The following is a 27,383-nucleotide window of genomic DNA, read 5'->3' as shown; positions in this document are numbered from 1 at the left end:
TTTCTTGGTAAGTCCTTGATGTTTACTTTAATGTTTGTGTTTTTTTTTTTTAGGAATTGTTTGTGCATTCCAATGGCAACCGATTTGAAACAACATGATTGGACTGTTATGATCAAAATACTCTATTTTAACAAGTTCCGGACCATAAGAAAATCATCTAGTCCTATCTTCTCAATTAAAAGGGAAAAAGAACCTTGCGTGATGGTGTGGTGCCTCTATTCAGATTCAAAGAGATGAAAATGATCACCCACGCTTTCCACAAATGTGAAAATCATGTTGATATTGATGCTCTTACATGCATTTATTGGCCCCTAAGTTGGTATGGAGGCCAAATTGCTATTTAGGGTTCAAATTTTTTAGTTTAGGCAATGATGTGGGGTTTGCCATTTGTTTAATTCTAGATCAAGATTCAATGCATTCACTTGTATGTAGGTATACTATTTGGTATGTGTTTATGCCATGGTTCTAAAGCTTGGATTGGACGGATTGGTCAGTATTGGCTGGATCCGATCAATATCGACCTTGAATAATCCTCAATCCCAATTGATCCGATCTCGATAATAAAAATTGATTTTTATCAAAAAGCAAGGGAAAATTTGTCCGATCAAGGCTATTTCAACCGATCCCCATTTTTAGAACCTTGGTCCATGACTCTATGCCCTCTATCGATGCTGTATTTATTTATCAGATTTTTTTTAAGGGATCATCCTCTGTAACGGCATGGTGGCCATTGCTATGAGTCTATACATCCAAAGAAAGATAATGGTGAAGACTATGGGAAAAGGATGGGGGAAGAGGAAGAGACTTGGTACATACTCTCAGATGACCTATTGTGGAAGATCAGAGATAGACTAAGGGCCCGTTTGATAACATTTCTGCCGTTTCTGTTTCAAGAAACGGCAGAAACATAAATTTCCGTTTCTAGAAACAGAAACGGAATTGAAGGTGTTTGATAAGTCATGTTTTTAGAAGTCGATGGTAACTAGTGAAAGAATTGCCACAAATCGTTTCCAGAAACGGCGAAACAAGTTGCAAGTTCAACTTGTTTCGCCTGGGTCATTTCTTGAATCATAAATAAGTAAAAATTTATATTTCTGTTTCTAAAAATAAGTGAAACGGAACAGTTTTATCAAACGCTTTTTGCTTCGTTTCTGCTGTTTCTGGAAACAGAAACGGCAGAAATGCGTTTCTTGAAACGTTATCAAACGGGCCCTAAATTTTGTTTGGATTTTTTATGTTTCCGTTGTCTGCAAGAATTAGTGGTCAACATCATCTCCAATTTGTCCTCCAAGGTTCTCATTGCCATGGATCATTTACTGGACTTCTTGAAGCTTTTGGTTAGCACAACCAGAATACTAATCAACTGGTTGAAGTTTAGAAGAGGAGCTTTCATATAAGATTTTGTATACAAAATTGAAGAGAACCCCTATAGATTTGCATTGAGTAAAAGATGTAAATGGAGGAAACATTAAATAGCTGTATTGACCATTTATAGAATGGTTTTAATAGGAATGTTTAGAATATGAGAATGAGATTTCCAATTCTGATAGGTGGGGACACATTCTTATGGTGAAAGAAAGGAATTAGGAAGTAGGACATGTCCACCTAAAGTTCCTCTCTTCCATATAAGATGTGAGCTAGAACTGAACTTAGCTCAACTGTCCATAATTCTCTCCAGATCTTCAAGTTGACTATTTGAGATTTTTTCGTCTTTCTCTGACAAAAAAGTTACTCTACCACTCCCTACCACCCCTATGAAAAGCAGGACTTGCATCTCTTGTCAGACTCTACTTTCTATGAGAAGGCATTCAATAATCTGAACTGATTCCATTGTGGTCAGAAAGTTAAAGTTAACAAGCCCAATCTACATTAGTTCTGAGTATTATAACTACACTTAGCTCCCACAAATTTGAACTGCCCGTATATGCTAAAGTTAACTTGACAATGGCCAAAGGGCAGTTGGAGGAAGTTATCTGATGAAGATCAGTTTCCATTAAGTTTTAAACAGTTTAAACTTCAATATTGGAGTCTCTGTTGGGGCCATATGATGTCTTTGGTGGAATAACCTAACATGGGTAGTGTTGCTACACAATCCCGCGTCCAGGATCCTGCAGAACAAGAGTTGGAAGCTGGCCCGAAGAGAGCTTCGGGACCAGGCTCCGACGATCAAGTTAGACTCAGATATATTCATTCTTGTGTAAGGGGTCTAGTAGATTCAGAGACTTACCTCTTCTTCCATATAGCCTTCTTTATATAGGTAGTAAAGGTCGCCCTCATTGGTCGAGAGGTGCTGGCATATGGACGCGTGTCCTTATCTCATTGGGGAGATCTTCTTCTGTCATGGTCAAGCTAGCTAAGATCACAATGGTTAACTTAAGCAGGGTTAGACATCATAGCCGTTAACCTGACCATGGTAAGATCCCCTAACGGTTAACCTGGCCATGGTGGGGTTCTCCAATGGTTAACCCGACCATGGTAGAACATAGAGTCAAATAACTGTCTGACTCTAGTTAATTTTCCTGGCCTTAGTTTAGGTCGACCACAGCGTCTTTATGGGGGGTAGGTCGGGTGCTCAGGAACCTTCACAAATGGTCAGGGAGATTGGTCCACATCTATGCTTTTCCTGATCGAGCCTAAGTACTGTTACTTGATCATTGATCGGTCAACGGTGTATATATATATATATATATATATATGGTATATCAGGTAGCATTGCTAAATCATCTGCCTCGACTCCATAATTGTTTCACTTGTCATAGAGACTTGACATATTCTTCCAACCCTTCAACTTAAATGCTGAACATGTTGATTATCAATGTGGGGGAGGTTGATCATCAAGTTGATGTCAAATTTTTAAGGATAATACATATATAAGTGTTCCTTTTGTTCCGCATGAGATAATACACACAATTGTAATACATGAACTATAAGGGTACAAAGATAGTATGATCATCCTTTTCGATAACTACATCCCACCAAATGTGGACCCACATATAGTTTTGATACAACAAATACCAACCAAAACCTTATTCCAACTTAATGGGGTTAGCTACACGGAGATTTTAAGCAAGGACAAGCGCAAGGATTCATGCAAAAAGATTGACAGATTATGACTAATTATAATAAATGCCAGTTGTAGATCTGACACACATACAAATTGACACACATACAGATTTGATGCGCTAACCAAAATAGAAATACTCAAAAAACATATTTCAGGACAACACCATAACATTAACAGCTATCATCTCATAGACCAATGAAAATTTTACAGAGACATGTCTGCAATTTGTTATGGTACATGATTACGAATTAGATTCTTTATGATATTAGAAGGATACATTTATGCTGAGCAATGCCATGAACTGAGAGATGAACTCAGGATGCCCAGGCCATGCAGCTCCAGTCATTAAATTGCCATCAATGAAGCAACAACAGTCTATTGGATTAACCATGTTCCTCCTCCCAAGACTACATCGAGCTTCATAGCAGGGTAAGCAGTGCATTTCTTCCCTCATTACCATAACAAGAGATATAATTCAAAGTGTTGAGTAAGTGCATAAGCAGTTAATTACAAATTCTAGACCAAAACAAATAATTATATAAGAAACATGGAAAACAAATAATTAGATGATAGAAACACCAAGGCTCCATGATGTTCTAATGGAGGTTGTGAGATTATCCATTGTTGCAAGTTACATAAATTGTATTATTTAATAATTTAAAACTATACAATAACAACATAGCCTAATCCCAACTAATGGGGTCGATCACATGGATCCTTACTCTCTAAAAAAGTCCAGAAAATCCAAAGAAAATCCAAAAAACCTTTGAAAGTACAAAAAAAATAATCTAAGAAGCGTTAGAAATATCCATTAGAGTGTCGAACTCTACAGAGTTGAGTTTGCCTCCTTTGCCAATAAATGTATTTCTTTCTCCCATCTTTTTAATGTTTTTAATTAGATAATCAATTAATATAATTGTTAATTTAAATAGTTTAAATTACGGATAAAATTCTCCCTAACTGGTGACTGACCGATAAGATAGTCCAGATGTGACCTTGTCTCCCCCTTTCTCCCCTTCTATTATCTGTGGTTGTGGTTGTGATGGGCCACAGTAATAGGCCTTAAGAAAATTCACCCTGAAATTATTTGAATTACTTTTTGTACACCGTTATGTCCTCCATTTTAACCCATATTCCCTCAGATACCATCAGTCAAGAAGGGCTCTTGAAACAGAATCTTTCGTTATGGACTTCCGATTGAGGTATTATCATCATTTTTAGCTTCCAACAAAGTATATATATTTTATTTAATATTTTGAATATTATGTTTAGCATATTTCCCATGCTTTCTTACCTGCTCTATATTTGTTTTCAACCTAGCAACTATAGACTAGGATTACTTTATGTTCGTTGCCTTAACTATGCCTGCTAGTATAAGATTATAGGTATTGATATCAATGTTTGTATCGATCTCAAAAGATACAAATTCATTATCAATACAGATCAAGCCATATTGGACGTAAATCACTTTGTAGCCGATACAATCGATCCATATAAGTATTGAATCAATATCAGTTTCGGGCAATGTTGGATCGCTTATACATATCAATTGATACATCGATACGATATTGATATTTTAAACTGTGATCTGAGACTTCGCTTTCCACCACAATTGGAAGGCTACGGCACATTTACGATATTTAATCGAACATTGCTACAACCTACGTCACATGGGGAGATATTGTTATTTCAAAGTGGATTTAAGTATCAGTATTGTTATACTAATCCAATATCAATAACGATCGGATCCGATTGATACATATCGATCATTTTTATTATTGTTTTTGAGAAAAAATATATTTTTTATTAGAAGAAATTACACTCTCCTCCCCCCTGAACCATGGCTTAATATCAATTTCTCCCCACATATTTTCATATATACCAACACCCTCCCCTTTAGCTAAAAGGTTAGGTAGCTCTGTTAAATGATGATATCAGCCTTACATTAATTTCTATAGTCCCCAAATTACCCTTTTTCGCACTCATCTTCATCGACCTCAATGACTTCTCTCAGTCAACCTTGCCGGCGCTACAAACTCTCTCCCCCTCTCGTTCATCTTCCCTCTATGATCGAGAAAACGAGCCCTCTTTTCCATGAATCCACCATTAATGAACCAGTTCATGGGGATCTCAGAAAAAATGCAACAGCATAGTGTGAAATCGAGATGCGCTGTCTTCAAATCAAATCAAACCCAAGTACAGAGAGACAGCTCATCCACGACAAGAATCAAAACAAATTAACATAAAACAATAAAAAGCGAAGTGGATTTTCCGCTGCTTCTTAATTTCACTTGTGGCAGGAGTTATGGGAAAATTAAAAGCATCCAACATCAAATGCATACTAAACCATCTAGTTAAACCCAGAATCTCTCAAAAAATTCTAAAATTTGATAAGAGGGAGCGAAAACTGAATTATCAAAAGCTACAAGAAAAAAAGGTAGACTTCCTGGTCCTAAAACACGCAACTAAATTCTAATTTGAAGCTCCAAACACCCAAAATTAAACAAAGAGGAAAGACCCAGCAGAATCAATGATCTAAACCACCACGCCCAAAAAAGAACCGGGTTGTCTCAGAAATTGATTTCTAGCTTTACAGAGTTACGCACTTGGCACTTGCAGTCACTCCAATGTAAGCTGCCAACCAAAAAAGGCGGCCGATAAATTATAATTTAATTATCAAATCAGAAGCTTAACATAAGCAGAGAGAAACCTGAAAACTCTCTCCATCTCTCATTCACTATCGTGCTGCAGTAAGCCCTTCATTCAACTTAAATGTTATTTCAAGATTTTATATAGATAGTTGGTGGGTATCCGTCTAATTCGATTTTCTGGATTTATGGATAGGAATCGAAACCCTGGAGATTCATTAGTAATGAAGAAAATATGAATAAAGAAGATATAAAGATGCTTATGAAGAAGTGGTGGGATGTTTACAATGACGAGTCTTTGGATTATAAGAAACCTGTAGAAGGGGAGGCTGAGACGGTTAATCGATAGTTCGCTACATCCTGGCGTCGTCCGCTGCTTAGGTGTCAAGTATAGGGAAGACGAGGGAAAGGGAAGAGAAAAGAAAGTAATATTTTTATTTTAAATATCATTTTAACACCGTTAGTTACCACTATGACTATTAATAAAAAGTTTTAAAATACAAGGGAAGGAAATGATATTTTTCAAAACATGTAGGGAAAAAATGGTATTAAAGCAAAGTACAGATAAGCAAAATGTAATTACCTCTTTTTATTATTTTATCATAAAATAATACAAAAAATGGATCTGAATATATCGGATATTGTTATTCATCTCAATCAATATCAATATAATAAAACCGATACGATACTGATAATTAAAACCATTGTAGCAGCTACCGAATATAATAATAGAACTTCAAGAAGACTCGAGATTTGAGAAACACCATTAAAATTGTTGATATTTATCTACAGATAGACATGGAACAGATGTGAGTAAGCTTGAAGTCTGAAGTTGCTACTTTCTCAGCATTTCTTTCTCACGAACTTCGTCACTCACTCTCCATCTCTGTCTGATCTCCCGAGTGGAGAAAGATGGCCGGCTTGAAATCTCAGAAAAAGGTTCTGATAATCTGTGGCGATTACATGGAAGACTATGAGGTAATTCAGCATTTTGTAAAATATTCGTTGCTTGCTGCATTTGTTTTTTTTGGGGGTTTTACCATTTCTTTCTGATTTCTGTTAATCAATTTATCAATTTTTTGAACTGGGTTTTTTTTCTCCCCTCTGTTTCCTTTGTGCTTTGCAGGCGATGGTACCCTTTCAGGCATTGCAAGCTTATGGTATTTCTGTTGATGCTGCCTGCCCTGGAAAGAAAGCTGGTGATATATGCCGTACCGCTGTTCATCAGAGTTCTGGCCACCAGGTTGGAATTTTTATTATTATTTTTTATCTTTCTTAAAATATTTGAATTCCCTCTTGATTGGATTGACTTAAATGAGTTCTCTGGTTGAATAGTTGTTTTTCCATTAAAGGATTGTTCAGGAGCTTATTTTTTCCAGTTATAGAATTTGGATTCCAGTTTTGGTTTAGTTTCTCATAGTTTCTTTGGTCAACCATATAAAAAATATGTAAGGTTTGAAAGGTGTCTGATGTAGCGGAGAGATTTCATGGAATTAAGTTCGTGTTTATTTTTCTTAAATGAAAGTATTAAATTCATGTTGCTCTCTTCAATTCAATCATCTAGACTTTAGAGTATTTGTAAAAGGATTATTTGATGTAGAAGGGATTCATTAAAAAAAAAAATTGATGATGGACTTCTGGGTCTAGCCAATTTGTTGGCATTGGATGAATCTTGCATGAAATTCTGTGGGTTGAAATTCATCTTTAACAACGGAGGCAGTAGAACTTTTGGTCCTCTTTTTCTCTATGAAATACTGGTCTCTTGAAATAGCTATTAATTGAAGGTAATTTCTGCTTTTGTGGACAATTAGAATCATAGCTGACTCGTTGAGACTTGACTGCATAAAAAAATTGAGATTTTTCTTGGGTGGTGGGGGTTAACAGATATGGTTAGATAATTTTTTGGGATATAAAATTCCAACCAGGGTATCAAGGGACAGGAATGATGTCCAACTTTTTACTGATTTTACTGCTCAGTGGTTCTTGATGGGATTAGATCTACATATCCATGGGCATCAACAGCTTTTCAATTATATCAGATACTAAACACACCATCCAGTCTATTACTGGATCTTATGATTTTCATTGGAAGGCTTGGTATTGGTGGATCAAGGTTTCTAAGCTGCTGAAAAATTCTAATATTCTGGTTATTCATGCTTATCGTGAGACAGATAGAGTGGCAGAAACATGTGCTATTTTTTCTGTTACTAATCAATCTAAATTTTTTTTTGGTTCGGACTTCAGAAGTTTCCCAATTTCTGTTAAACAGGCGATTCAAGGTGACTTTTCTGGGATTCCATTTATTAGAGTTAGATAAATGTTTGTAAGGCTGCGTTATAAAGCCCTTGTGCTATTTTGTTTTTACTTTGTTTTGTGAGGGGTTTTGGCTTCTCTTTATTGTTTATGTATGGCCTTGGTAAAGTCTTGGGTTAGAGGTAAGGTGGGTTATGCCCCCCCAATTGTATTCTTATTTTTGTCCTGATTATTAATAAAATCTAAGGGTCCGACTAGGGTACCCAGTTAAAAAAAAAAAAAAAAAAGTTTCTGTTTCCTAATGCTGCCAGCGTTTCTAACAACCAGTGACCTGAAGAAATGAAATTTATGAAATAAAAGCTGCTTTCATATTGCATATTTTGTAACCCATTATGAACCTTCTGATGGTTCAACTGTTAAAATTAGAAGTCTTAGCCTGAAATTTTTTCTGTAATATTTGAAACCATAACTTAAAATGAGCTGTGAGGCTTAAGCTGAAGAAAAAGAGAATGGGGAGTATATATTTCTGCATAAGATACATAATTGGGAAATCTCAAGTCTGAATTATGCAGATTTGGCTTCCATTTCACCCCTTTTTTTCTGGTGCAATGGCCATCAGTTCCAGATACTTTCCATCTAATACTATGTTGATGCAGGTGGCCATCTGACATTGCTCGATATTTTGTTTTCGGGAATTTTGCTACTTGGCATCTTCAGGAAGAAATTATAGGCAGGAGATGCACAAATTACTATTATCTTATCTGGTCTTATTCTCAAATTTTTAATGAATAACAGCTTAATCAATAAGAAATTTAGCCCCTTGGACATAGTGTACTGATAAGCAAATTCTCACCCAATACAAGCAGGGGAGCAATTAACAGTAACCTTATACACCACAATCACACAGTAGGATGTGGACATGTATACATCTGGTATTTATTTCATTGAGGATATATCCTTGCTATGTTCCATGGCATGCTAGACTGCCCTTGCATAGTTGCATGTATTCTGGGATTTAACCATTGTGGTGTCTCTCTGTATAAGCTGGCTACTTATTTCATCTTCGAAATGCACCCTGCAGTTTTAACGAAGATGGATAGTTTGATGAGCATATAAACTGCTTGCGTTCTCTGTTATGCGATTTGGTTCTCTTATATGCTTTGAAATTGCTTGGATATATTTTTTCCATTTCTTTTCCTTCATAGTTTCATATATGTTGTGGTTGCAGACCTATTCTGAGTCTAAAGGTCATAATTTCGCGCTTAATGCAACATTTGATGAGATTGACGTAACCAAATATGATGGGCTGGTTATACCAGGAGGACGGGCTCCAGAATATCTTGCAATGGAGGAATCTGTTGTAACTTTAGTGAGAAAATTCTCTGACTCTGGAAAACCAGTTGCTTCCATTTGCCATGGACAACTGATCTTGGCAGCTGCAGGCTTAGTGAAAGACCGGAAGTGCACAGCGTACCCTCCTGTGAAGCCAGTACTAGTAGCTGCTGGATCTCATTGGGTAGAACCGGAGACCATGATGGCATGTGTAGCAGATGGTAGTCTCATAACTGCAGCAACTTATGAAGGGCATCCTGAGTTTATCAGGCTTTTTGTGAAGGCTCTTGGAGGCACCATAACTGGCTCAAATAAACGGATTCTGTTTATTTGTGGGGTAAGTCATAATTTTTTTTTTCAATATCAAACTTTAAAATACCAAACATACTCCGGATATTTTCCAAATCTATGATCATCTATTGAATATTAGCTGTAAGTGTTTTTTCTAGTAAGTAACAGTTCTACTTTGCAATTTCATAAATAAGTAGCAACTGCCTAGCTAGATAAAGGGTAAGGATCACATAAACTGCTGTTGGAAGTCCCAAAATTTCATGTAAATACTTTGTGTGTGCTTGATTTAAGCATGCTTCTATAGTTGTCATTATGTTCCGTCACATTATTATAGCCGAGTCTATAGTTGTCATTATGTTCAGTCACATTATTATAGCTGAGTCTACGCTGTAGTTTCACTTTCATGACAGTGAATGTAGAAAGCAGGGGCCAAGACTGAGCTTGAAGTCTTCCATAACCATTTGACCTTTTGAACTTTTCCACCTGGGAAAAGGTTCTGTTCTGACTGATAATTATGACCAATTTTGTTGGTTATGATGATTTGATCAAGTTCATTTGGCATTGATAGAATGGTTTTCAAGATTGGTCAATATTCAGCTGGATTGCCTGGTGAACAAAAATATGGAAAAAGACATATGTAGGTATCTAGGTAGACAAAATATATATCAAATAACATAACATGATAAAAAGTAGTATGCGAATATTGAGTGTACCGTTAGTGTCAGACATCTTTCCCCTCTTGTGCTGTAACATGGTTTCAACTTGTAGATTGGATTTGGAAAGCTTTGCTGTTTGCTCAAACCATTAGTAGACCATAGGGTTCCCATTGTGTATATATTATTAGCGAGGTTAGATCCCATTTTACCAGATTTCAGTAGTTGGCTGTAAGATTTAGGCAAAATGGAATTTTTAGGATACTTAATAGTAAGCTTTGATGCATACTTCCAGAGAGAAGATGGGCTTGTTATTTTGGATTTGGTTTAACTTAACTTATTGGCCCAACAGAACCTATGGTTCATACCTCTAGCTCTTTTAGCATCATCAATTTGAAATAATTCACTTCCCCATGTTGGAGCATTCAAAATCCTTAGTTGCATATGCCCATGCCACCTTAGATGAGTTTCTCGCAGCTTGTTATGATGAGGGCAAGTGCCCCTTGTCTTGTTCCCAAAAGTTATTTAATGTAGGGGTAAAAAAGAGTTTTCATAATAATTTAAAAGGGACTTGTCATTGTTTCACCAGATGACAGGATTTACCTAGTTTTCCACATCTCTTTGCTGAAGAAAAAAATTGGACAACATATTTCGGTTCAAGGGAATCTGCCCAAGACTGTAGGAGATGATGGGAATATGCCTACTAAACCGCAGGCGATCTTGGACACTAGACTCCAGAAGGGAATCTCTCAGGTGTTAGTGCACTGGCAAGGACTCTCTCTAGCCGATGCCATGTGGAAAATCATGAGGATCTACTTCACCAATTTCCTTCTTTTACATCTTGAGGACAAGCTGAGTTCTAGCGGGGAGGATTTGTTACGTGTTCATGCAAGTAGGACGTAGGTGGAGGTTATATTATGTAATGGGGTGGTTATTTTATGTGATAGTAGGTGTTTTTTCATGTGAGAAGTGGAGAGGTGATAGTAGTTTTAAGGAAGTACTCACATGGTGTTTGGACAAGATCTGTGGCTGCATAGGGAACAACTTGACCCCTGCAGATTACATCTCCTAACTAAAACATGGAAAAAGCTACATGTGGTCTAAATGAAATAAGGGAGATATTCCATTTGACGGTTCAACCTAATATCCTAGACCACAAATTAGCCAATTGGAGGACAGATGTTCAGAAATGAAAAATACATTGACTGCTAGAAGAGGTTAACATTTCATTTCCTAACATCCGTCCTACCATTTGGAGGATGGATGTTGGGAAATGAAATATAAATTGACTGCCAGAAGAGGTCGACAATTTTGTAGGGTTAAGAAGAAGAAAGGACCCATACATTGGATGGCAGAAAAGTCCATAGTTTGATGGTTCTGACTAAATTGTTTCCAGAGTGAGAAATAATGTTTCTGATGAACAGTCAAGCCTTTGAGTGCAGTGGTTAGGTGTGATATGTTAATACATTAGAGAAATTAGAAGATCAAGGGGATAGATCAGAGGTGATTTGAGCAGAAGTAATGAGAAAAAATTAGGCATAGCGTATGCTTGACAACTAGCATGACCTTAAATAGAGTTGAATGGCGGGGTCATAATTCATGTAGCTGACCCCATTTAGTTGGGAAAAGGTTAGTTGAATTGAGTAGTTTCTATCAGGAACGGGTGGGGGAGATATGAGTGGGGTTAAAAGTATATGGGCAATGTGGATACGGTATTGATCAACAGTCTTGACAGGTACTAGACTGGTAAATTTGGTCTTCTGATGCTTGTAATTGCCATGATCTTTATCCTTCTGTCTAAGAAAAAGAAAATCTGTTTACTGCTTTACTTTAACTGGCTCTGTTCCTAGTACTGAACAAAAATGCTGATTTGAGAAAAGCAGCTCAGTTCTATCTTTCATTTGATTGCTAATTTAATTGGTCAGGTCAGGTCTTTGTTACACTTCATCAGCTTATTGACTCAGAACATCGAATTCTGTGTTATTTTCAAATTATCCAGAATCGTTTCTGCCCATTTATGCAGGATTATATGGAGGATTATGAAGTAATGGTTCCGTTTCAGTCTCTTCAAGCTCTTGGATGCCATGTAGATGCAGTATGCCCAAAAAAAGGGGCAGGTGATAAGTGTCCAACAGCTATCCATGATTTTGAAGGTGATCAGACATACAGCGAGAAGCCAGGCCATGATTTCACCCTGACAGCTAGCTTTGAAGGCTTGGATGTGACAAGCTATGATGCCCTCGTGATCCCTGGAGGCCGAGCACCTGAGTACCTTGCACTGGATGAGAAAGTACTTGCTTTGGTGAAATACTTCATGGAGGCAGGGAAGCCAGTTGCATCCATATGCCATGGACAGCAGATTCTATCTGCTGCTGGTGTTCTCAAGGTAGTTTTTTTATTTCTTTTTATTATTCTCTTTTAATGTATTGCTTCTATGGAACATAGTCTTAGATCATCTCAAGGTTTGTTTTCGAGTTTGAATGGATAAGTAAATATGTTCCACCAATGGCTATGAAGATTGAGATTCTCTATTTGATTTAACAAAGTAATGAGCCTTGCTCGTAATTATCCAACTATTTTTTTATTGCTGTACTACTTTTATTGTTTTGCGCAAAGTACCTCCTGGATAGCTATCATGAGAAGGCAGTTCCATTGGTACTAAATTTTGTGGGCTGTGTCGTTGTCTGTCTAACTGGTAAGTTTCCAGCTCCATGCAATTTTCCCACATGTAGATGTAAAGCTCTGAAAACTTGTTTAGAATCCATACCCCTTGATTCAACTTAAAGAAATTGTAGGCCATATGTTGGGACCCCAAATTAGGTGGTTAATCCACAAAGTGTACAACCCATCCAACTGTAAGTCCCCAAAAATAACCTTTCATGTGTCCCAAAAATGGACTGCCATGAGAAGGCTCTCATGGGGGTGTTTTGGGGGGTGGGGGCTGTGAGGTGGAGTTTTCCCCTATTAGTACTATATTATATCATATTCTTGGGAATGCGATGTACTATATCTTTTGTAAAAGATATAGCTTTTTTAAGTATTGGGTGTGTGATCCCCTGGTAGATGATCAATGGTGGCTGTCCTCTCGTTACTCAGGACAATTTATGTGCAATTCTGCAAGAGTATAGAAATCTCTGGGATTTGATGTTCTTAAGTTCACTTGACAGTACTTCACATTTCAATAAAATGCTGATTTTTTATTTTCTCTCTCTCTCTTTTCTTTTTTTTTTTAGGAGAAGTGTTTAACCAACCCCATTAAGTTGGTATAAGGCTTGTTGTTGTTGTTGTGAGGGGAAGTGTTTCCTGTGGGGGAGTGTGGCTCCTGTACGTGCATGGTGGTCATGGGAGCATGCAAGGCAGCAGCAACTGAGGGGTCATTTTGTATTTCATGGGGGGGCAGTCATTTCACCTCCCATGTGTTTGCGCGCAGGGGCCATGCTCCCAACAGAAACCATTTTCCCTTTTTGTTATTATGCCCTCTTCCTACATTCTAGCAAATGCTCCATATTGTGAACGTAGTTTGTAACATGTTCTATATTTACCATAGGAAGTGGTTCTCTGTCTAGGAGTGCGGCCTACGCTAGAGCTCCTTGTGTCTATCTCTCTGCTCCCCAAACAAAGCAGAGATATCTTTTTAAAGAGAGAGGAGAAAGATGGACTCATGAAAGCGCTTGTGTAGGCCATGATCCCAGAGAGACTTCTTTTTCCCATTTATTAAGTTGCCTGTTATAACTTTGTAACAGTGGATAATCTCACCTCTATCAGAACGTGGTGTTTCTATGCACTAATCTTTTATTTTCTGTGGTTCTTATACAGTTACTTCTGTCTTTGGTCTAGAAGTTATAAGCAACTGCTTAAATGCTTATGTCTCTGTCTTTGGTCTAGAAGTTGTAATTAACTTAAGACTTTGATTTATATTTCACACACACCCCCCCCCCCCAAAAAAAATAAAAAAATGATTTATGTCTCTTGTTATGGTGATAGGGGAAGAAATGCACTGCTTACCCTGCTGTGAAACTCAATGTAGTCTTGGGTGGAGGAACATGGCTAGAGCCAAATCCAATAGATCGTTGCTTCACTGATGGAAATTTAGTGACTGGAGCTGCATGGCCTGCGCATCCTGAGTTCGTCTCTCAGTTCATGGCATTGCTTGGCATAAATATATCTTTCTAGTATCATGAAACAAATTGCAAACATGTCTCTGTAAAATTTTCATCAGTCTATGAGAGTCGCGGTGCTATCCTGAACTATGTATTTTGAGTGTTGCTATTTTGGTTGGAGCATCAAATCTATGTAGGTGTACATTTGTTGGGGTGTAATTATCTGGAAGGATGATCTTGCTATCTTTGTAGCTTTATAGTTCATGTATTACAATTATAATCACATGTTGAACAAAAGGAACATTTCTATATGTATTGTCCTTAAAATTTTGTCTTCTACTTGATGATCAACCTTCCCCACGTTGATGTTCAACTTGTTCTGCATTTTAGTTGAAGGATCAAAAGAATATGTTATGTATGACAGGTGAAAAAATTATGGAGCCGAGGCAGTTGATTCAGCAGATGAAAGCCAGACCGAACTTCTAGTATTTTATTGAATTCTTGAATCCCCTGTTTCTTCTCCACCATTAGAGTGGGGAGAGAGAGGGTGTAGCAGGGTTGGAGAAATGAGGTTGCAACAATGTACAGATTGAAAGGTTGAGAAGCAGAGGAGGGGATTTGACGATCAATATAATGCTAGTGTATAAGATTACAATGCATCTTGCTAGTGTGAATGCCATATTTCCTTTTATTAATATGTAAAGAAAAGGACTGTTTAGCAGCAAGAGAACCTGATCTAGAGAGGGAAAAATTATATGATCCTTCAAAAAATGGAGATTGCGATTGAGGAATGGATGGGGATATGATCAGTAAACCTCTAGGGGAAATGATAAATTTTGTAGATCAATGAACCATGTTGTATCCTCTTTTATTAGATCACTCACCCATGCAATTGCATTGATAACTTGCAATTCGAAAGATCTCATTGAGACTTTGATTTGAACTCATTCAATGATTTATTATTATTATTATCATTATCATTGTTCAATCCAAACAGCGTAACTTACAAACTGTTTATGAACTTGTTTTCTTTTCCTTCTTTCCATCGATTAGGGTTTCAATGGCCTGAGCATTACTACTCAGTGCTACCCATGTCATATTACTTCCACCAAAGGCATCAAAGACAGATAAGACTTCAATATTGATGTTTAAACTGTAGTACAACTTAATGGAAACTGATCTTTGACCAATGGCCAAGTTAAGTTCAGCATACTATTGTAGATTATGCTCCTTATCTCTCTGACCACAATGGAATCTGTTAGGATGTTGATTGAATACCTTTTCATAGAAAAATAGTCAGATTAGGGATCATAACCCATTGCAAGTCCTGCTCTTATAGGGGAGGTGGTGAGGAAATTTTTTGTCAGAGAAAGAGGAGAAAATCCCAACCAGTTACCTTTCAAGATTGAGAAAATTATGGACAGCTAAGCTAAGGTAAGTTCTGGCTCAAATCTTAGCCAGATTCATCAAGGGGGATGAATCCAGTGAATGAAGAAAAAGGAGACAGATCTAGCTGTTTATAGATCTCACCTCAAAACTTTCAAACTTCAAACCTTCATGCCCAAATGTTCCTGAAGGGAATTGTAGAGGAACCTTGGGTGGACATATTCCAGAAATCATGGCAGGGAAAAAAACAGGAATGCTGCACTGGAAACTCTGAGAAGGTTGAGTATTTTTTTTTTTTTTGTTATACCTAGGGTGTCAGAATCTTTGACTCTACTAGTCCCTGGGGTAACTGTGATACCGTTTACCAGCCGAGATGGAAACTCTCATGCAGTGGCCCCAAGAAATTAGGTGCGGTAGTAAAGGTTTGATCACAGGACCTCGCTTCCCGAGGTGGAGTACTGTGTCCCCTCCAAGCCAACTACGCTAATCCCTCGGGGTGATTCTCTGTTTGCCCAAATACACAATGCTTCCAGATGTGAAGGTTCCAACAGGTTTGTTGTTGATAAGATAAGCTTTCACATCAGTGATTTTTTTCTCCCTCATTATGGCCTTGAAATGAGGAGAATGAATATCGTTGCTTCTCTAAATTGCCTACAACACATGGAACAGAAATGGACAGCCAAAAACTCAGGCTGTGTTTTGTAGTCATCCAGAAAAATGTTTTTCATTCTATGAGAACAAAAAAAATGGAATAAAGCGTTTGGTATCAACTTGGTGTTTTTCGATTTTTTTGGAATGAAAAGAGAACAAAAAGAAAAAAAAAATGCTAGAAACGCAAAATGATGGAACGACAAAACCTTATTCCGTCATTTCGGTTTCGCTCCAAATACAAAAAAGTAAACAACTAGGGTAATTGATCTTGAAACGTTGTTTCTAGAACTGAATAATTACTAAACACAGCCTCAACTTCAAATTCGATGGGTATCTTTGTACTACATTACCACTTCGTATCCCATTTCCACCACAAAAGACTCCACCCGAAAACTCATTTTGACAAAATAATCTAAGAATCAAAAGACAAAAACTGGATCTTTGAGGGTTTTAAACATGAACTCAATGAGCACACATCGATTCACATGAAAAGACTTCGTACGCAGATCATCGGTCATCAGGGCCTCTTCGGTACGACTTCTTACCCCAATCATCGGTCACCAGGGTCTCTTCATCAATCCAGAGATATGGCTTCTTCAGTAGTAAGGGGGGTGATGGTTCATGGAGGCAAGGAAGTGAATTGAAGCATCACATGAAAGTGTTTTTTGTGAAGGTATGTCAAAAGGAAGGAGGGTATTTTAAGGGAGGGTAGTGCTATCATACAAATCATAAATTTGAAAAATGTGATGGATGAAGTGTGTGTTGCAATTGTCATAAAAAATCATAGAAACTTTGCTAGATCTTTAGGTACCTATCACTGATGAGTTTTATAATAGTAGTAGTCTGTAAATGTAGAAGCTCATCTGTGAAACCCATTAGACCAACTAATTGCAGTCCACTAGGTTTTATCCTATATGGTCCACCACAACCTGCTCTGTCTCCCTTACAAATGTGCAAGGGGAGGTGATGACTAGTGATGAAGAGAAGGGAAAACATCCCAATGGAGTTATATCTGGTTACCAAGAAAAAGAACATACAGATATATGGGTTCTCTTGAATTTTGTATACAAAACCTTTCATGGAATCTCTTCTAAACTTCACCAAAAGTTTCAAGAAGTCCAGTCCAGTCCAGGCAACAACTAATTCCACTGGATACTCATGAATACAAATAGACAACAATTCTCCTACATAGACAGCCTTAGAAAAGAAAGGAGAAAGTATATCTTACTGTCAAGTCAAAATTTAGTATTTAGATTAAAAGAAATATTTCAATAGCAAATGTTAAAACATATATAATCTAATACAAATCTCAGCTAATGTCCACCCAAAGTGGATGGTAATGAGACATTTTACCGACATATACACCCCAGTTCTCCAAGCCATCGAATTCAACACTCCTGGAAATCCACTTTGCTGTTTTATTATCCTGCTGGAAGATTAAATTATTGTGGTAGACTATTTTCTTTATTCCTCCATCCAATTTCACTGTTCTCGTAAAAGCAGAGCTATATCTCTGTCCAGTGAACCAAATCTTGTCCAGTAGGAGTACATCATCATCTTTTAGCTCTACCCAATCAACCTCATTACCGGAGGATTTGATCAGATTCAACCTGAAAAATCTACAACTCACCCTCCGTTCAATTATGCGCATACCTATGATTTGCCCCTCGCACTCCAAAATGTCATTGAATACATCAGCATTTACAAATATTCGGTACTCTTTCCATGCAAGAGTCACCAAGTCAAAAACAAGCATTCCTGCATTGGCATCAAAGCAGTACAACAAGCCACCAAAAATCAAGAAACCAGACACACGAGTTATAATTTTAGTCACAAAAGTTGGGATATACTTGGACCACGTCCATGATGTTTCATCATCTCCACTTTTACCTCTGTTACTCAGGTTGGCTATAAAGAGACTTGGAGAAATTGCGCCCTCACTTGAGGTGGTGTTATTATGCTCATATGCAGCAAAAGCCACATGGCCAAGAGCACCATTGATGATAGAGAATGTTCCAGCTAGCACAGATACATAAGGCAGATTTGGCAACTCAACTTTGGCTTTAGTAAGAGGGTTGAGTAAGAACGGAGAAAATGCCTTACTTCTTTCAATTGACCTTCCTCTTGATATTTGTATCACTGTACTTTTCACTTTAATTGTCTTAAGTAGAAGCAGCCATCCTTCTTTTGAGTAAATGACTTGGGCTCCAGAGAGATCTGGGAGATTAATGGTATATTTCTTTTTGTACCAGGGATCTATAAACTCTTGTTCATCGCTATCATGACCCCCATCATCCATGACCCATGGTAATGAGAACCTGGTGGTTGTAATGTTGGAGCAAAATGCAGACCACCAATTCCTACATACAGCAGCCACATACAAGTTCTGAACAAAATTTGGCCTTAGCCTTTCTTTGATCATCCATAAAAGGTGATCTGGGAGCATAGACCAAGTCTCTCCCTCTTCCTCCACCATGTCCCCATTGCCCTCACCATTATTATTATTTCGACGTTTCGATTCCACAATGATGCCCACCATGCTGTGTTACACAGGATGATCTCTTCTAGCAAAATGTAAGGGAAAAAAAAAAGTAGCTAAAATAGATTAGTTCCAATCCTTACCAATTAATAGTGACTATAACAACAAATAGTGACTATAACAACAGAACTTGCTTGAATTCGACATCAATAACAATGAAAAATAAAAATTGCAATGAGAACAACAAAGTAGTAATAGAATAAGAATAAGAAAGATTGCAACAACCTAATAAAGAAGTAGCACAACTCACTAATCTTGTAACAATCCTGTCCCATATCAATCAAGACTTCATGATCTCCTCCTACTTAAATGATCTAATTTTAATTGTAACTGTCAGCATAGCACTATAATCCATGATCCCAATCGTCATTGTGTGCATCCACTGACCTAAATACTATACAACAATGACAATGACTCTTCCTTAGCCCAACTAAATGGGGTCAGCTAAATGGATCCTTGACTTCCACTTGGCAATATTCGAGGTTATACTTAATATAAGACTAAGCTATGCATATCTTTTTTCATCACCACTTTTTCCTAGGCTCATTGTATGTCTGCCCCTGGCTCTTCTAGTTCTTTCAATCAGAATCAAATCACTCCTTCGTACCAAAGCATTCAGAAGCCTCCATTTACATGGCCATGCCACCTCTAATGTCTTTCTAGTAACTTCATGTATCGGAGCTACTCCCAAATTAACTCTAATATGATCATTCCTTATTTTATATTTCTTAGTTCTGCCACTTCCCATCTCAAATCCTCATCTCTGCTAAACACTATCCAATTAAATAATAGGAACACCTACTTTTACCCACTTCTCCACAGACTCGAAGGGTTGAAGGGGTATTGGATTTGTGGGGGTGGGAGAGAATTGACTGGTAATTACTAGCGAGTGCTCCAATGACATCATAAACAGTTAATTGTCATCTTTGTTACAACCTGACACATTAGCAACATGCTAGGTTCCTATGATAAACTCACACCTATTTCATTAATCCAACTTCAAAATTAGCATTAACCAGGCAACAGCTGAGCTAGCTGATCGTAGATCACCCTCCATTTGTTTGAGTGCCTAGCGGCTTGCTTTTTGGCCATATCTTGCTGGTGATCGTAGACTACCCTTTTTTTTTTGGGTGAATATCATAGACGATCCTTATTAAAGGTGACGCTTTTCAGATTAACTAACATGTATGTTGGTTCAATGTGATTGAGGACCCACCTCCATCGCACAGGTGGATTTTCATCCAAGACAAGTTGCAAAAGTGCATAAAATCTGAATATTTGTAGAACAATATAAAAGGACTTGGAGTTCCCAAACTCCCCATGTTGAAAGCCTGGTCCAGATGGCCCTAAATGCATAACCAGGTAGTAGCAAAACAATAATATTTTGAGGGAAAAAAGAACCCAATACAGTCGTACACCGCTATGCGCAGACTCAATGAGTGGTGAAATGAATACCTCACTCCCATGGTTGATGCCAATGCCCATGTTGTCATGGTCTGCATGCTTGCTGGAACCACGCGACCAGGTAGCGATCCCTCTTCCATAATTTGAAGTTTTTGAGGGTGGTGGCAAATTGGTAATAAAATAGAATTTTAGACACTCGCTTTGAAACATAAAGGAAGGACAGAGAATGAATAATAAATAAGAGTAAAGGCAATCTGGCATACCCAGTGTATGAGGCCCCTGCCACTGTGGGTCTAAGGAGGGTCATAATATATATAACCATACCCCCGCTTGATGGAGACTAGAGAGGCTATTTCCGGATTCTAACCCACAACCACTGGGCTGCAATGGAGCAAGCTTACCATTGCGCCAAGATCCACACTCTGGAACATTCCCCTACACAATAACAGCCCTCCCATTTGCATTTGCCATCTTCCCAATGCAAATGGGAAGATGAAAAAGAACAAGGGTACAACCTCGATCTTGGTTGTCTTCTTCCTTTGCAAAACCAGAAACATGCTAGAGCTCAAGACTGAAGGGTGTGTTGCAGTCCAGTGAATCAACCTCCAAACAGTACTGGGATTCCAGAATCAGAATCTCTTGGAACTACCGAGTTTATCTACCCTCAAAAACTCAGAAAACCCAAATGGTATTTAGGATAGAAGCTTCTGAAACTAAGGTTACCCATAATTGCAGGTTTCAATCGTTCCCAAGTGATATAGGGTATGTGTCGCCTAGGGATAGGAAGCTAATTCCCCAGATCGATCTCTATCCAAACAGATCGATCTCAAAAGAGATCGATTAAACTAACAGTAGCAATGCAGTCATAAAAATGTTAAAATAGAGGAAGAAACAAAGAAAAAATAATTTATGAGGAGAAGACGATTATACCTGAAACAAGAGAGGATTCAGAGAAGACGAGGTAGAGTATCGTTGGTTACTCTTAAATGCTTTGTACATAAAGACCCAAAACAAATCTATTCCTACCCTGAAACCAAATTGAAGATAGAGTTCAAGATGAACTGGACTCTAATTACTACGAGTGAGAAGCAATGTTATTGGAGAATGGAACACCTCAGAAATAAATAAAGCCTACGATTTGGTTCAGTTAGTGGATTTGACACGGTATTTTCAATATTTTTATTCGGTTTTATTAGCAATTTCGTATGGATTTCTGTTAGGATTTGGCTGGACTTGATCTTCACCAGCGCAACATGGCGTTTGGCGTGCATTTAACGTTCAGGAATGTTCTCAACTGCATGCGATTATCTTGGGTTATGTGTTTGAGTGTTGAATGCACTATATGTCCTGTTGCGCCACAGAGGAATTTAATCCAATTTTGATATGGTTCTATAAACCATAGGTCATACATAATATATGAGGTAAATATATAATACATACTTCAGTATATAATAAATAATTACTATACATGTATATACTGGATTAGGTTTAGAAATAGATAATTCAGTATGATATGATTTGTATCGAATGATGCCTTAGATACCTAAATTATACTAAACAAGATTCATTTTCTTGATAATGAAACCGTACGAATTCTTATTCAATGATGTGTATCGATTTTTTGTTCTAAATTGGCACTCTTATTTGGCTCCCACAATTTCGTAACATTGTAAAAAGTCCTAAGATTGGTCATCATGATCTATCTCCGATCCTCGATCCTAATATTTCTGATTATGTTCCACATGTGTGGTCCAAGAGTAAAACTGTAAAAAATATTTGATTAAAAAAAAAAAGGGTAAATCTGTTTGATATGGTCTAATCCAGACCATTTCAAAATGGTATCAAAATGGTTTTTGGACTTGATCGATCCTATGACCGTCTTGTGTTTTGAAACCTTGTTGAAAACTTCATAAATAATTATGAGTGTGATCGTTCCCATGTTTTAAAACCTTGGTACGAACTCTACAATCACTATTGTGATTTTTAATTTTTTGTTTTTAAATTATTTTAAAAAGCAGGGGTAAAATCTTTTGTAAAATGATAAGGATATTAAATTATTTTGAATCATTTGAAAATATATAATGTTTTTATGATGAAATATATCTAATCTGTGTGAACTGATTTCAAGGTTGTTCATATGCTTTTGACTTGGCCTGCCTTCCGAGAAGTATTTTAATTATTGTTTAGTAATATTTTTAAACTTCTCGAAAGGTTACTAAATGGCAATGAAGACTAAACAAGACCTTTAAAACTAAATTTTAGGCCCAACACATCGTTTGTGGACGTCTTTTCATTTTTACTAAGCACAAAACTGTGGTAAAAATGATGTGTATATAATTTTTGGGAAGAAGGTTAGATATGCTATTAGTAAGTTATAAGCTAACATCCCCTGCGTCTATCTCTCTCTTCCCTCTTTTGAAATGATCTTCTAACCCTTTTGTATGATATCTCATCTGGCATTCCCATTGATGTTATCTACTAGTTTATCGTATATCGACAACATATATATATAGATACCTTCCTTATAATTTTTTGTTAAAAAAAACCTATTAGTAATATAGAATATAGATAACTTATTTGATATATATTTTTTTTGGATCTGAGTTTTCCTACGCCCATAGTGACCATGGGTGCTTTAAATATATCTAGGTGGTATCATGAGGGTTTTTTGGGGAATGTACTAAAACCCTAAAGGGTTTGTAAACCCTAGGATGGAATGGTCCACCGGTGATTTGTCATTTTTTTTTCTTAATAATGGTAAAGAGATGAGGCAATGCGTTCCATTTTATCAGACTCACTTTGATAACAATTCTTTCTCTAATCATGTAGAACAAAGTCATTACTGGCCCCTTCTATGTGTGGGGCCAATGCCCATTGTTGAGAACCATGGACACAAAGAAACAATAATTTCTATCAATTTTGCTTGTACAAAATTCCTAAAGAGGTTAATAAAATTATGCTAAAGAGTCCCAATTCCATCATCAATTAAAACTCTACTCTTAAGGTATTTTGTGAACTTTCCCTTGGTCGGTCTTAATTCAGCCCCAGTTCATATATGGGCTATTAAATTGCTGAAACCTATGTTCCAGGGTTTAGTTGGGTCCCTAGCAGCCCACAGAATTAGGGTTTTCTCTCCTAGGCAACTACACAATTCTTAGAGAATCCTTGGCTGCTCCCATTTGGCAAAAACCCTAACCCTAATTTTCCTATTCCTATAAAATTACTTCTCTAACCCTAGCACAGTAGTACGAGACTTACCAGGCTACAAGCTTGGTCTAATAATTCCCTTAGATAGGTAAGCTCCCTCTTTATCTCTCTCTTTTCTTCTTCCTCTTTCTCTCTTCTTCTTCTTCTTCTCCTCCTTTCTCCTCTCTTTCTTTTACTGTTACACAAGGTAGCCCAAAATGAGTATTCGGTGGGATCTTCCCCCCCCCCCTTTATATTACTGTCCACCGACTTGGCTAATGGCCTATTTTGGTGGAACCTTTAGTATATACTATATATACCTCTCTCTCTCTCTCTCTCTCTCTCTATATATATATATATATACTAGTAAAAGGACACGTGCAAATGCACGTGGCTGAGAGAGAGAAATATGTATTTCTATCATATATGATATCCATTGAAGCAATTAATAATTTAAGATGATTATTAAATTTCAAATAATGATAGACAATTACAACATATTTTTAGACAATCAATGGTAAGAAAGAGGCCTCTCTTTAGTAAAATGTCTCTCTGTCTCTCTCTCTAAGAAATTTAGTTATAAGCTATCGAGGATGGGTTCTTTAGTTTAGGAACCTTGAATGTGGATGAAAACAATCTTGAAGTCTCTGAAGAAGGAACGACATTGACGCACTTTTTTTAAGCTCTTTCTATAGCCTTGGTTTCAACCAGAGAAATCTGGAGTTCATAAGCTTATTAACGATAATGCAATCACAATGACCAATTTCATCATTGTGTAATCAAAAATGATTTTCTTATAAGATTCATAAAAACAACAATGTAATGTTTTCATGTAAGAGAGCATATTACAAAAATAGAAAATCAATTGAATATGATTGAAAAACTTGTAGAACATATTAATTCTTGGTATTAATGGTTTGCTTGATATTCTCAACTATTTATTTTATAGATTCTTTTACTTGGCAATTTGGGGTCACTTTGTTACCATTTCTTTTTTCAGACAGATCTAAAGGCAATCAAATGCATCCAGTATAAAAAGTTTGTCCATTAAAATTATTAGAACATCTAATGTAAGTCCTACGTGCTCAATTGAATCTCCAATTAAGCGGTGGTTGTTGGGAACTTAGGACTCAAAGAGAAGTAAGAGTTGGTCGGATTGCATGAAAATAAAATAAAAGATAGAATTGGAGATATCTCTGAATCTGAGATCCAACCAACTCTAAAGTGAAACCTTAGTAATTGCAACCCTCACATATTCAAAATATATAATTTAATAGTATCCATAAACCAAATTAATACCGTAGTCACTGTTACTTTTTTAAAACCAAAACCGCCAATCCCATATAAGAAATAGAACTCACTAGGATCACATTATTGAAAGAATTTCTCAACATCTGCAAAAGAAAAACAACATAAACATCAAAACCAACAAAGCAAAAAATCCTCAAAATAAGAATGAGAGAAGCAACGAAACAAAACCCAACCAGTGGTGAGAGCCTTGATTGTCCCAGCGTGCCTTCATCTGAAATCCTTAAAGACTTCTTCAACCAATCGAGGATTATGAAGCCCTAAGGTCCTTTCATACCTGAGACAAATTAGAGGCTTAACCCAACATTAGATACAATAAATCCATAAATGAACGAAAAAAATCGAACATTTAAAAAGTATGGATTAAAAAAAAAAATTGAGATTTTAAAAAAATAAATAAACAATCAAACAAATTTTAGAAGATAAGAAGTGCATTATAGGATCAAGGAGCGAAGATGAACACCTTAAATTAAATCATTGGATAGAAAAAGAAAAAGCTAAAGAACTATATAAGAAACCTTGCAATAGCTTACTTGGAGCCAAAGAAATAACAGAAAAAGGGAGCTCTTGGAGCTCTCTTAGAGCAGATTGTGGGCTTTGGGAGAGAAGACCAAAGAGGTGATACAACTCTCTGATTTTGTTACCTAATAAAAGGGAGAGAAGAGGGAAGGTTTTATTTACTAATAAATAAGATAAGAGACGTAATAAATACTTGGGGGGAGAGATTTTATTTCCTAATGAAGGAGAGAGAAGAGGGAAGAGTTTCTTTACTAATAAATAGGATAAGAGAAAGATTGGGAACATGTATGAGAGAGAGAGAGAGAGAGAGAGAGAAATAACGGATGTTGGGTAGATATAGGAACGTGTGTGAGAGAGAGAAAAAAAATATTTTTGGTTTTGCTTTCTAATGGGTAGAGATAGGAACATGTGTGAGAGAGAGAAAAAAAGATTTCTGATTTTGCTTTCTAATAAAGGGGAGACAAGAAGGAATATAATAAGAAACATTTCAAAAAATTAATAAAAACATGGGGGGAGAGAGATACTATTTCCTAATGAAGGAGAGTGAAGCGTTTCTTTACTAAAAAATAGGATAAGAGAAAGATTAAGTGCAAATATTCTGAGCTATTGTTGTAAGAGACAAAAAATTGAAAAATTCTGAGATATTGTAGTTGATTTTTTTGTCTTCTCTGTGGTATATATAAGGACGAATTTCATGCAGTAAAAACTTTTAAAGTCGATGAAAGATTATTGAAAGATACCGTTTTTATGCAATAAATCTCTCCATAATTTTGTGCCTATTTTTTTTTATCCCTTTAATATGTAATAATTATAATTAATGACACTCATTTCTCCTTCATGTTTAGAGAGAGTGAGTGAGAGTAAGAGAATTATAGAGAGAAAATACCCCTTTCTTCCACGTTTAGATTTTGTAAGGGATGGAATGAGAGATTTTAGGAGCGGTTTTTTTTTTTATGGTATATCTCTCTCTATATTTACCTTTTGAATGTTTTCATAATTATTTATACACTCTCTATGGAGAGTTTATTATTATTATATATTTTTTTTTTTGGTATATTTCTCTCCATAATTATTCATTCCATCCCCATTCTCCATAGTTCTCTCTATTTCTCTGTCCACTCTCCCCCTTTCTCCTCCATGTTTAGAGATAGAGAGAGAGAAAGAATTATATAGTTTATTATTATTATTTATTTTATCTTCCATTTTGAGGGGTGAGAGGATGAGTGGGTTCAGGGTTTATAATTCTATGCCTTTTTAATACTTAATAATAATTATAATTATATGCCTTTTTAATACTCCACTCTTTCCCTTTCTCCTCTACGTTTAGAGTGGGAGAGAGTGAGAATTATAGAATTTATTATTATTATTTGATTTATCTTTCATTTTTAGGGGTGAGAGGATGAGTGGGTTTAGGGTTTATAATTATATACCTTTTTAATACTTAATAATTATAATTATATGTCTTTTTAATACTCTACTCTCCCCCTTTCTCCTCTACGTTTAGAGAGAGAGAGAGAGAATTATAGAGAATTTATTATGATATTTGTTTTATATTCTATTTTGAGGGGTTTTTGGTCATTTGGGGATTTTTTTCAGTGTTTTTGGTCATTTGGGAATTTTTTTTTATAGATGTAATGATTTTTTTGTCATTTTGAAAAAGTCTACCAAAGACAAGGAGTACGTACTTTTATATAGTAGTATGATAGAGAGAGAGAGAGAGAGAGAGAGAGACCTAATAATTTTAAAGTCTTAATTTTCCATTGAAATATTATTAGTAAGACAAAAAGTAAACCTCTTCACCCAAGGGGAAATTGGGATGGCAAAGAGGTGGGCCCACAGAACTCAAAATGCTGATTCTGCTAAGATCGGTTAGCCTGGTCACCGACAGCTCTTCCACCGGTTGGGCCAAAAATAGTTCTCCTATGGTTTGTAACAAACCCTATCATACCTAACCCCTTTTGTAAGTTGTAAGTTACCTGTTGGCCCATATTTCTTGCTGATTCTTCCAGCACTATTGGCAAGCTGTACAGGTACATATAGAGTCACTTT

The 27,383-nt window shown here is 36.6% G+C and overlaps 2 protein-coding genes across 6 annotated transcripts; one reads left to right on the top strand and one right to left on the bottom strand.

The window, feature by feature from the left end:
• The first annotated feature begins 6,461 nt into the window (after positions 1-6,461).
• Positions 6,462-14,680, top strand: LOC122094220 (protein DJ-1 homolog D). The gene is made up of 5 exons (XM_042664951.1): positions 6,462-6,690; positions 6,839-6,955; positions 9,194-9,634; positions 12,265-12,627; positions 14,226-14,680. The coding sequence occupies exons 1-5, from the start codon at positions 6,625-6,627 to the stop codon at positions 14,412-14,414; spliced, it is 1,176 nt and encodes a 391-aa protein (XP_042520885.1). The 5' UTR covers positions 6,462-6,624; the 3' UTR covers positions 14,415-14,680.
• A 2,922-nt stretch (positions 14,681-17,602) lies between these two features.
• Positions 17,603-21,531, bottom strand: LOC122093361 (F-box protein At1g49360-like). Of its 5 annotated transcripts, none has more exons than XM_042663687.1 (3): positions 21,252-21,531; positions 20,373-20,454; positions 17,603-18,942 (listed from the first exon to the last, which is right to left on the bottom strand). In XM_042663687.1, exon 3 carries the CDS (start codon positions 18,915-18,917, stop codon positions 17,688-17,690), a length of 1,230 nt encoding a protein of 409 aa, XP_042519621.1. In that variant the 5' UTR covers positions 18,918-18,942; positions 20,373-20,454; positions 21,252-21,531; the 3' UTR covers positions 17,603-17,687. The 5 variants fall into 5 exon arrangements, with proteins under 5 accessions (XP_042519621.1, XP_042519622.1, XP_042519624.1 ...); XM_042663688.1 differs by lacking the exon at positions 21,252-21,531 and adding an exon at positions 20,585-21,229; XM_042663690.1 differs by lacking the exon at positions 20,373-20,454 and having other exon boundaries at positions 17,603-18,973.
• Positions 21,532-27,383: the final 5,852 nt, after the last annotated feature.

This window comes from Macadamia integrifolia, chromosome 11 (genome assembly GCF_013358625.1).
Source record: "Macadamia integrifolia cultivar HAES 741 chromosome 11, SCU_Mint_v3, whole genome shotgun sequence".
NCBI lineage: Eukaryota > Viridiplantae > Streptophyta > Magnoliopsida > Proteales > Proteaceae > Macadamia > Macadamia integrifolia.
Note: the sequence above shows the minus strand (reverse complement) of the source record. Positions and strands in the feature narration are given on the sequence as shown.

Excerpts from the sequence above, each read along its gene's own strand:
- LOC122094220 (XM_042664951.1), top strand. The coding sequence starts at position 6,625 with ATGGCCGGCTTGAAATCTCAGAAAAAGGTTCTGATAATCTGTGGCGAT. Across the intron at positions 6,691-6,838 it reads ATTACATGGAAGACTATGAG|GCGATGGTACCCTTTCAGGC; the intron begins GTAATTCAGCAT and ends TGTGCTTTGCAG. Across the intron at positions 12,628-14,225 it reads CTGCTGCTGGTGTTCTCAAG|GGGAAGAAATGCACTGCTTA; the intron begins GTAGTTTTTTTA and ends TTATGGTGATAG.
- LOC122093361 (XM_042663687.1), bottom strand. The coding sequence starts at position 18,917 with ATGGTGGGCATCATTGTGGAATCGAAACGTCGAAATAATAATAATGGT.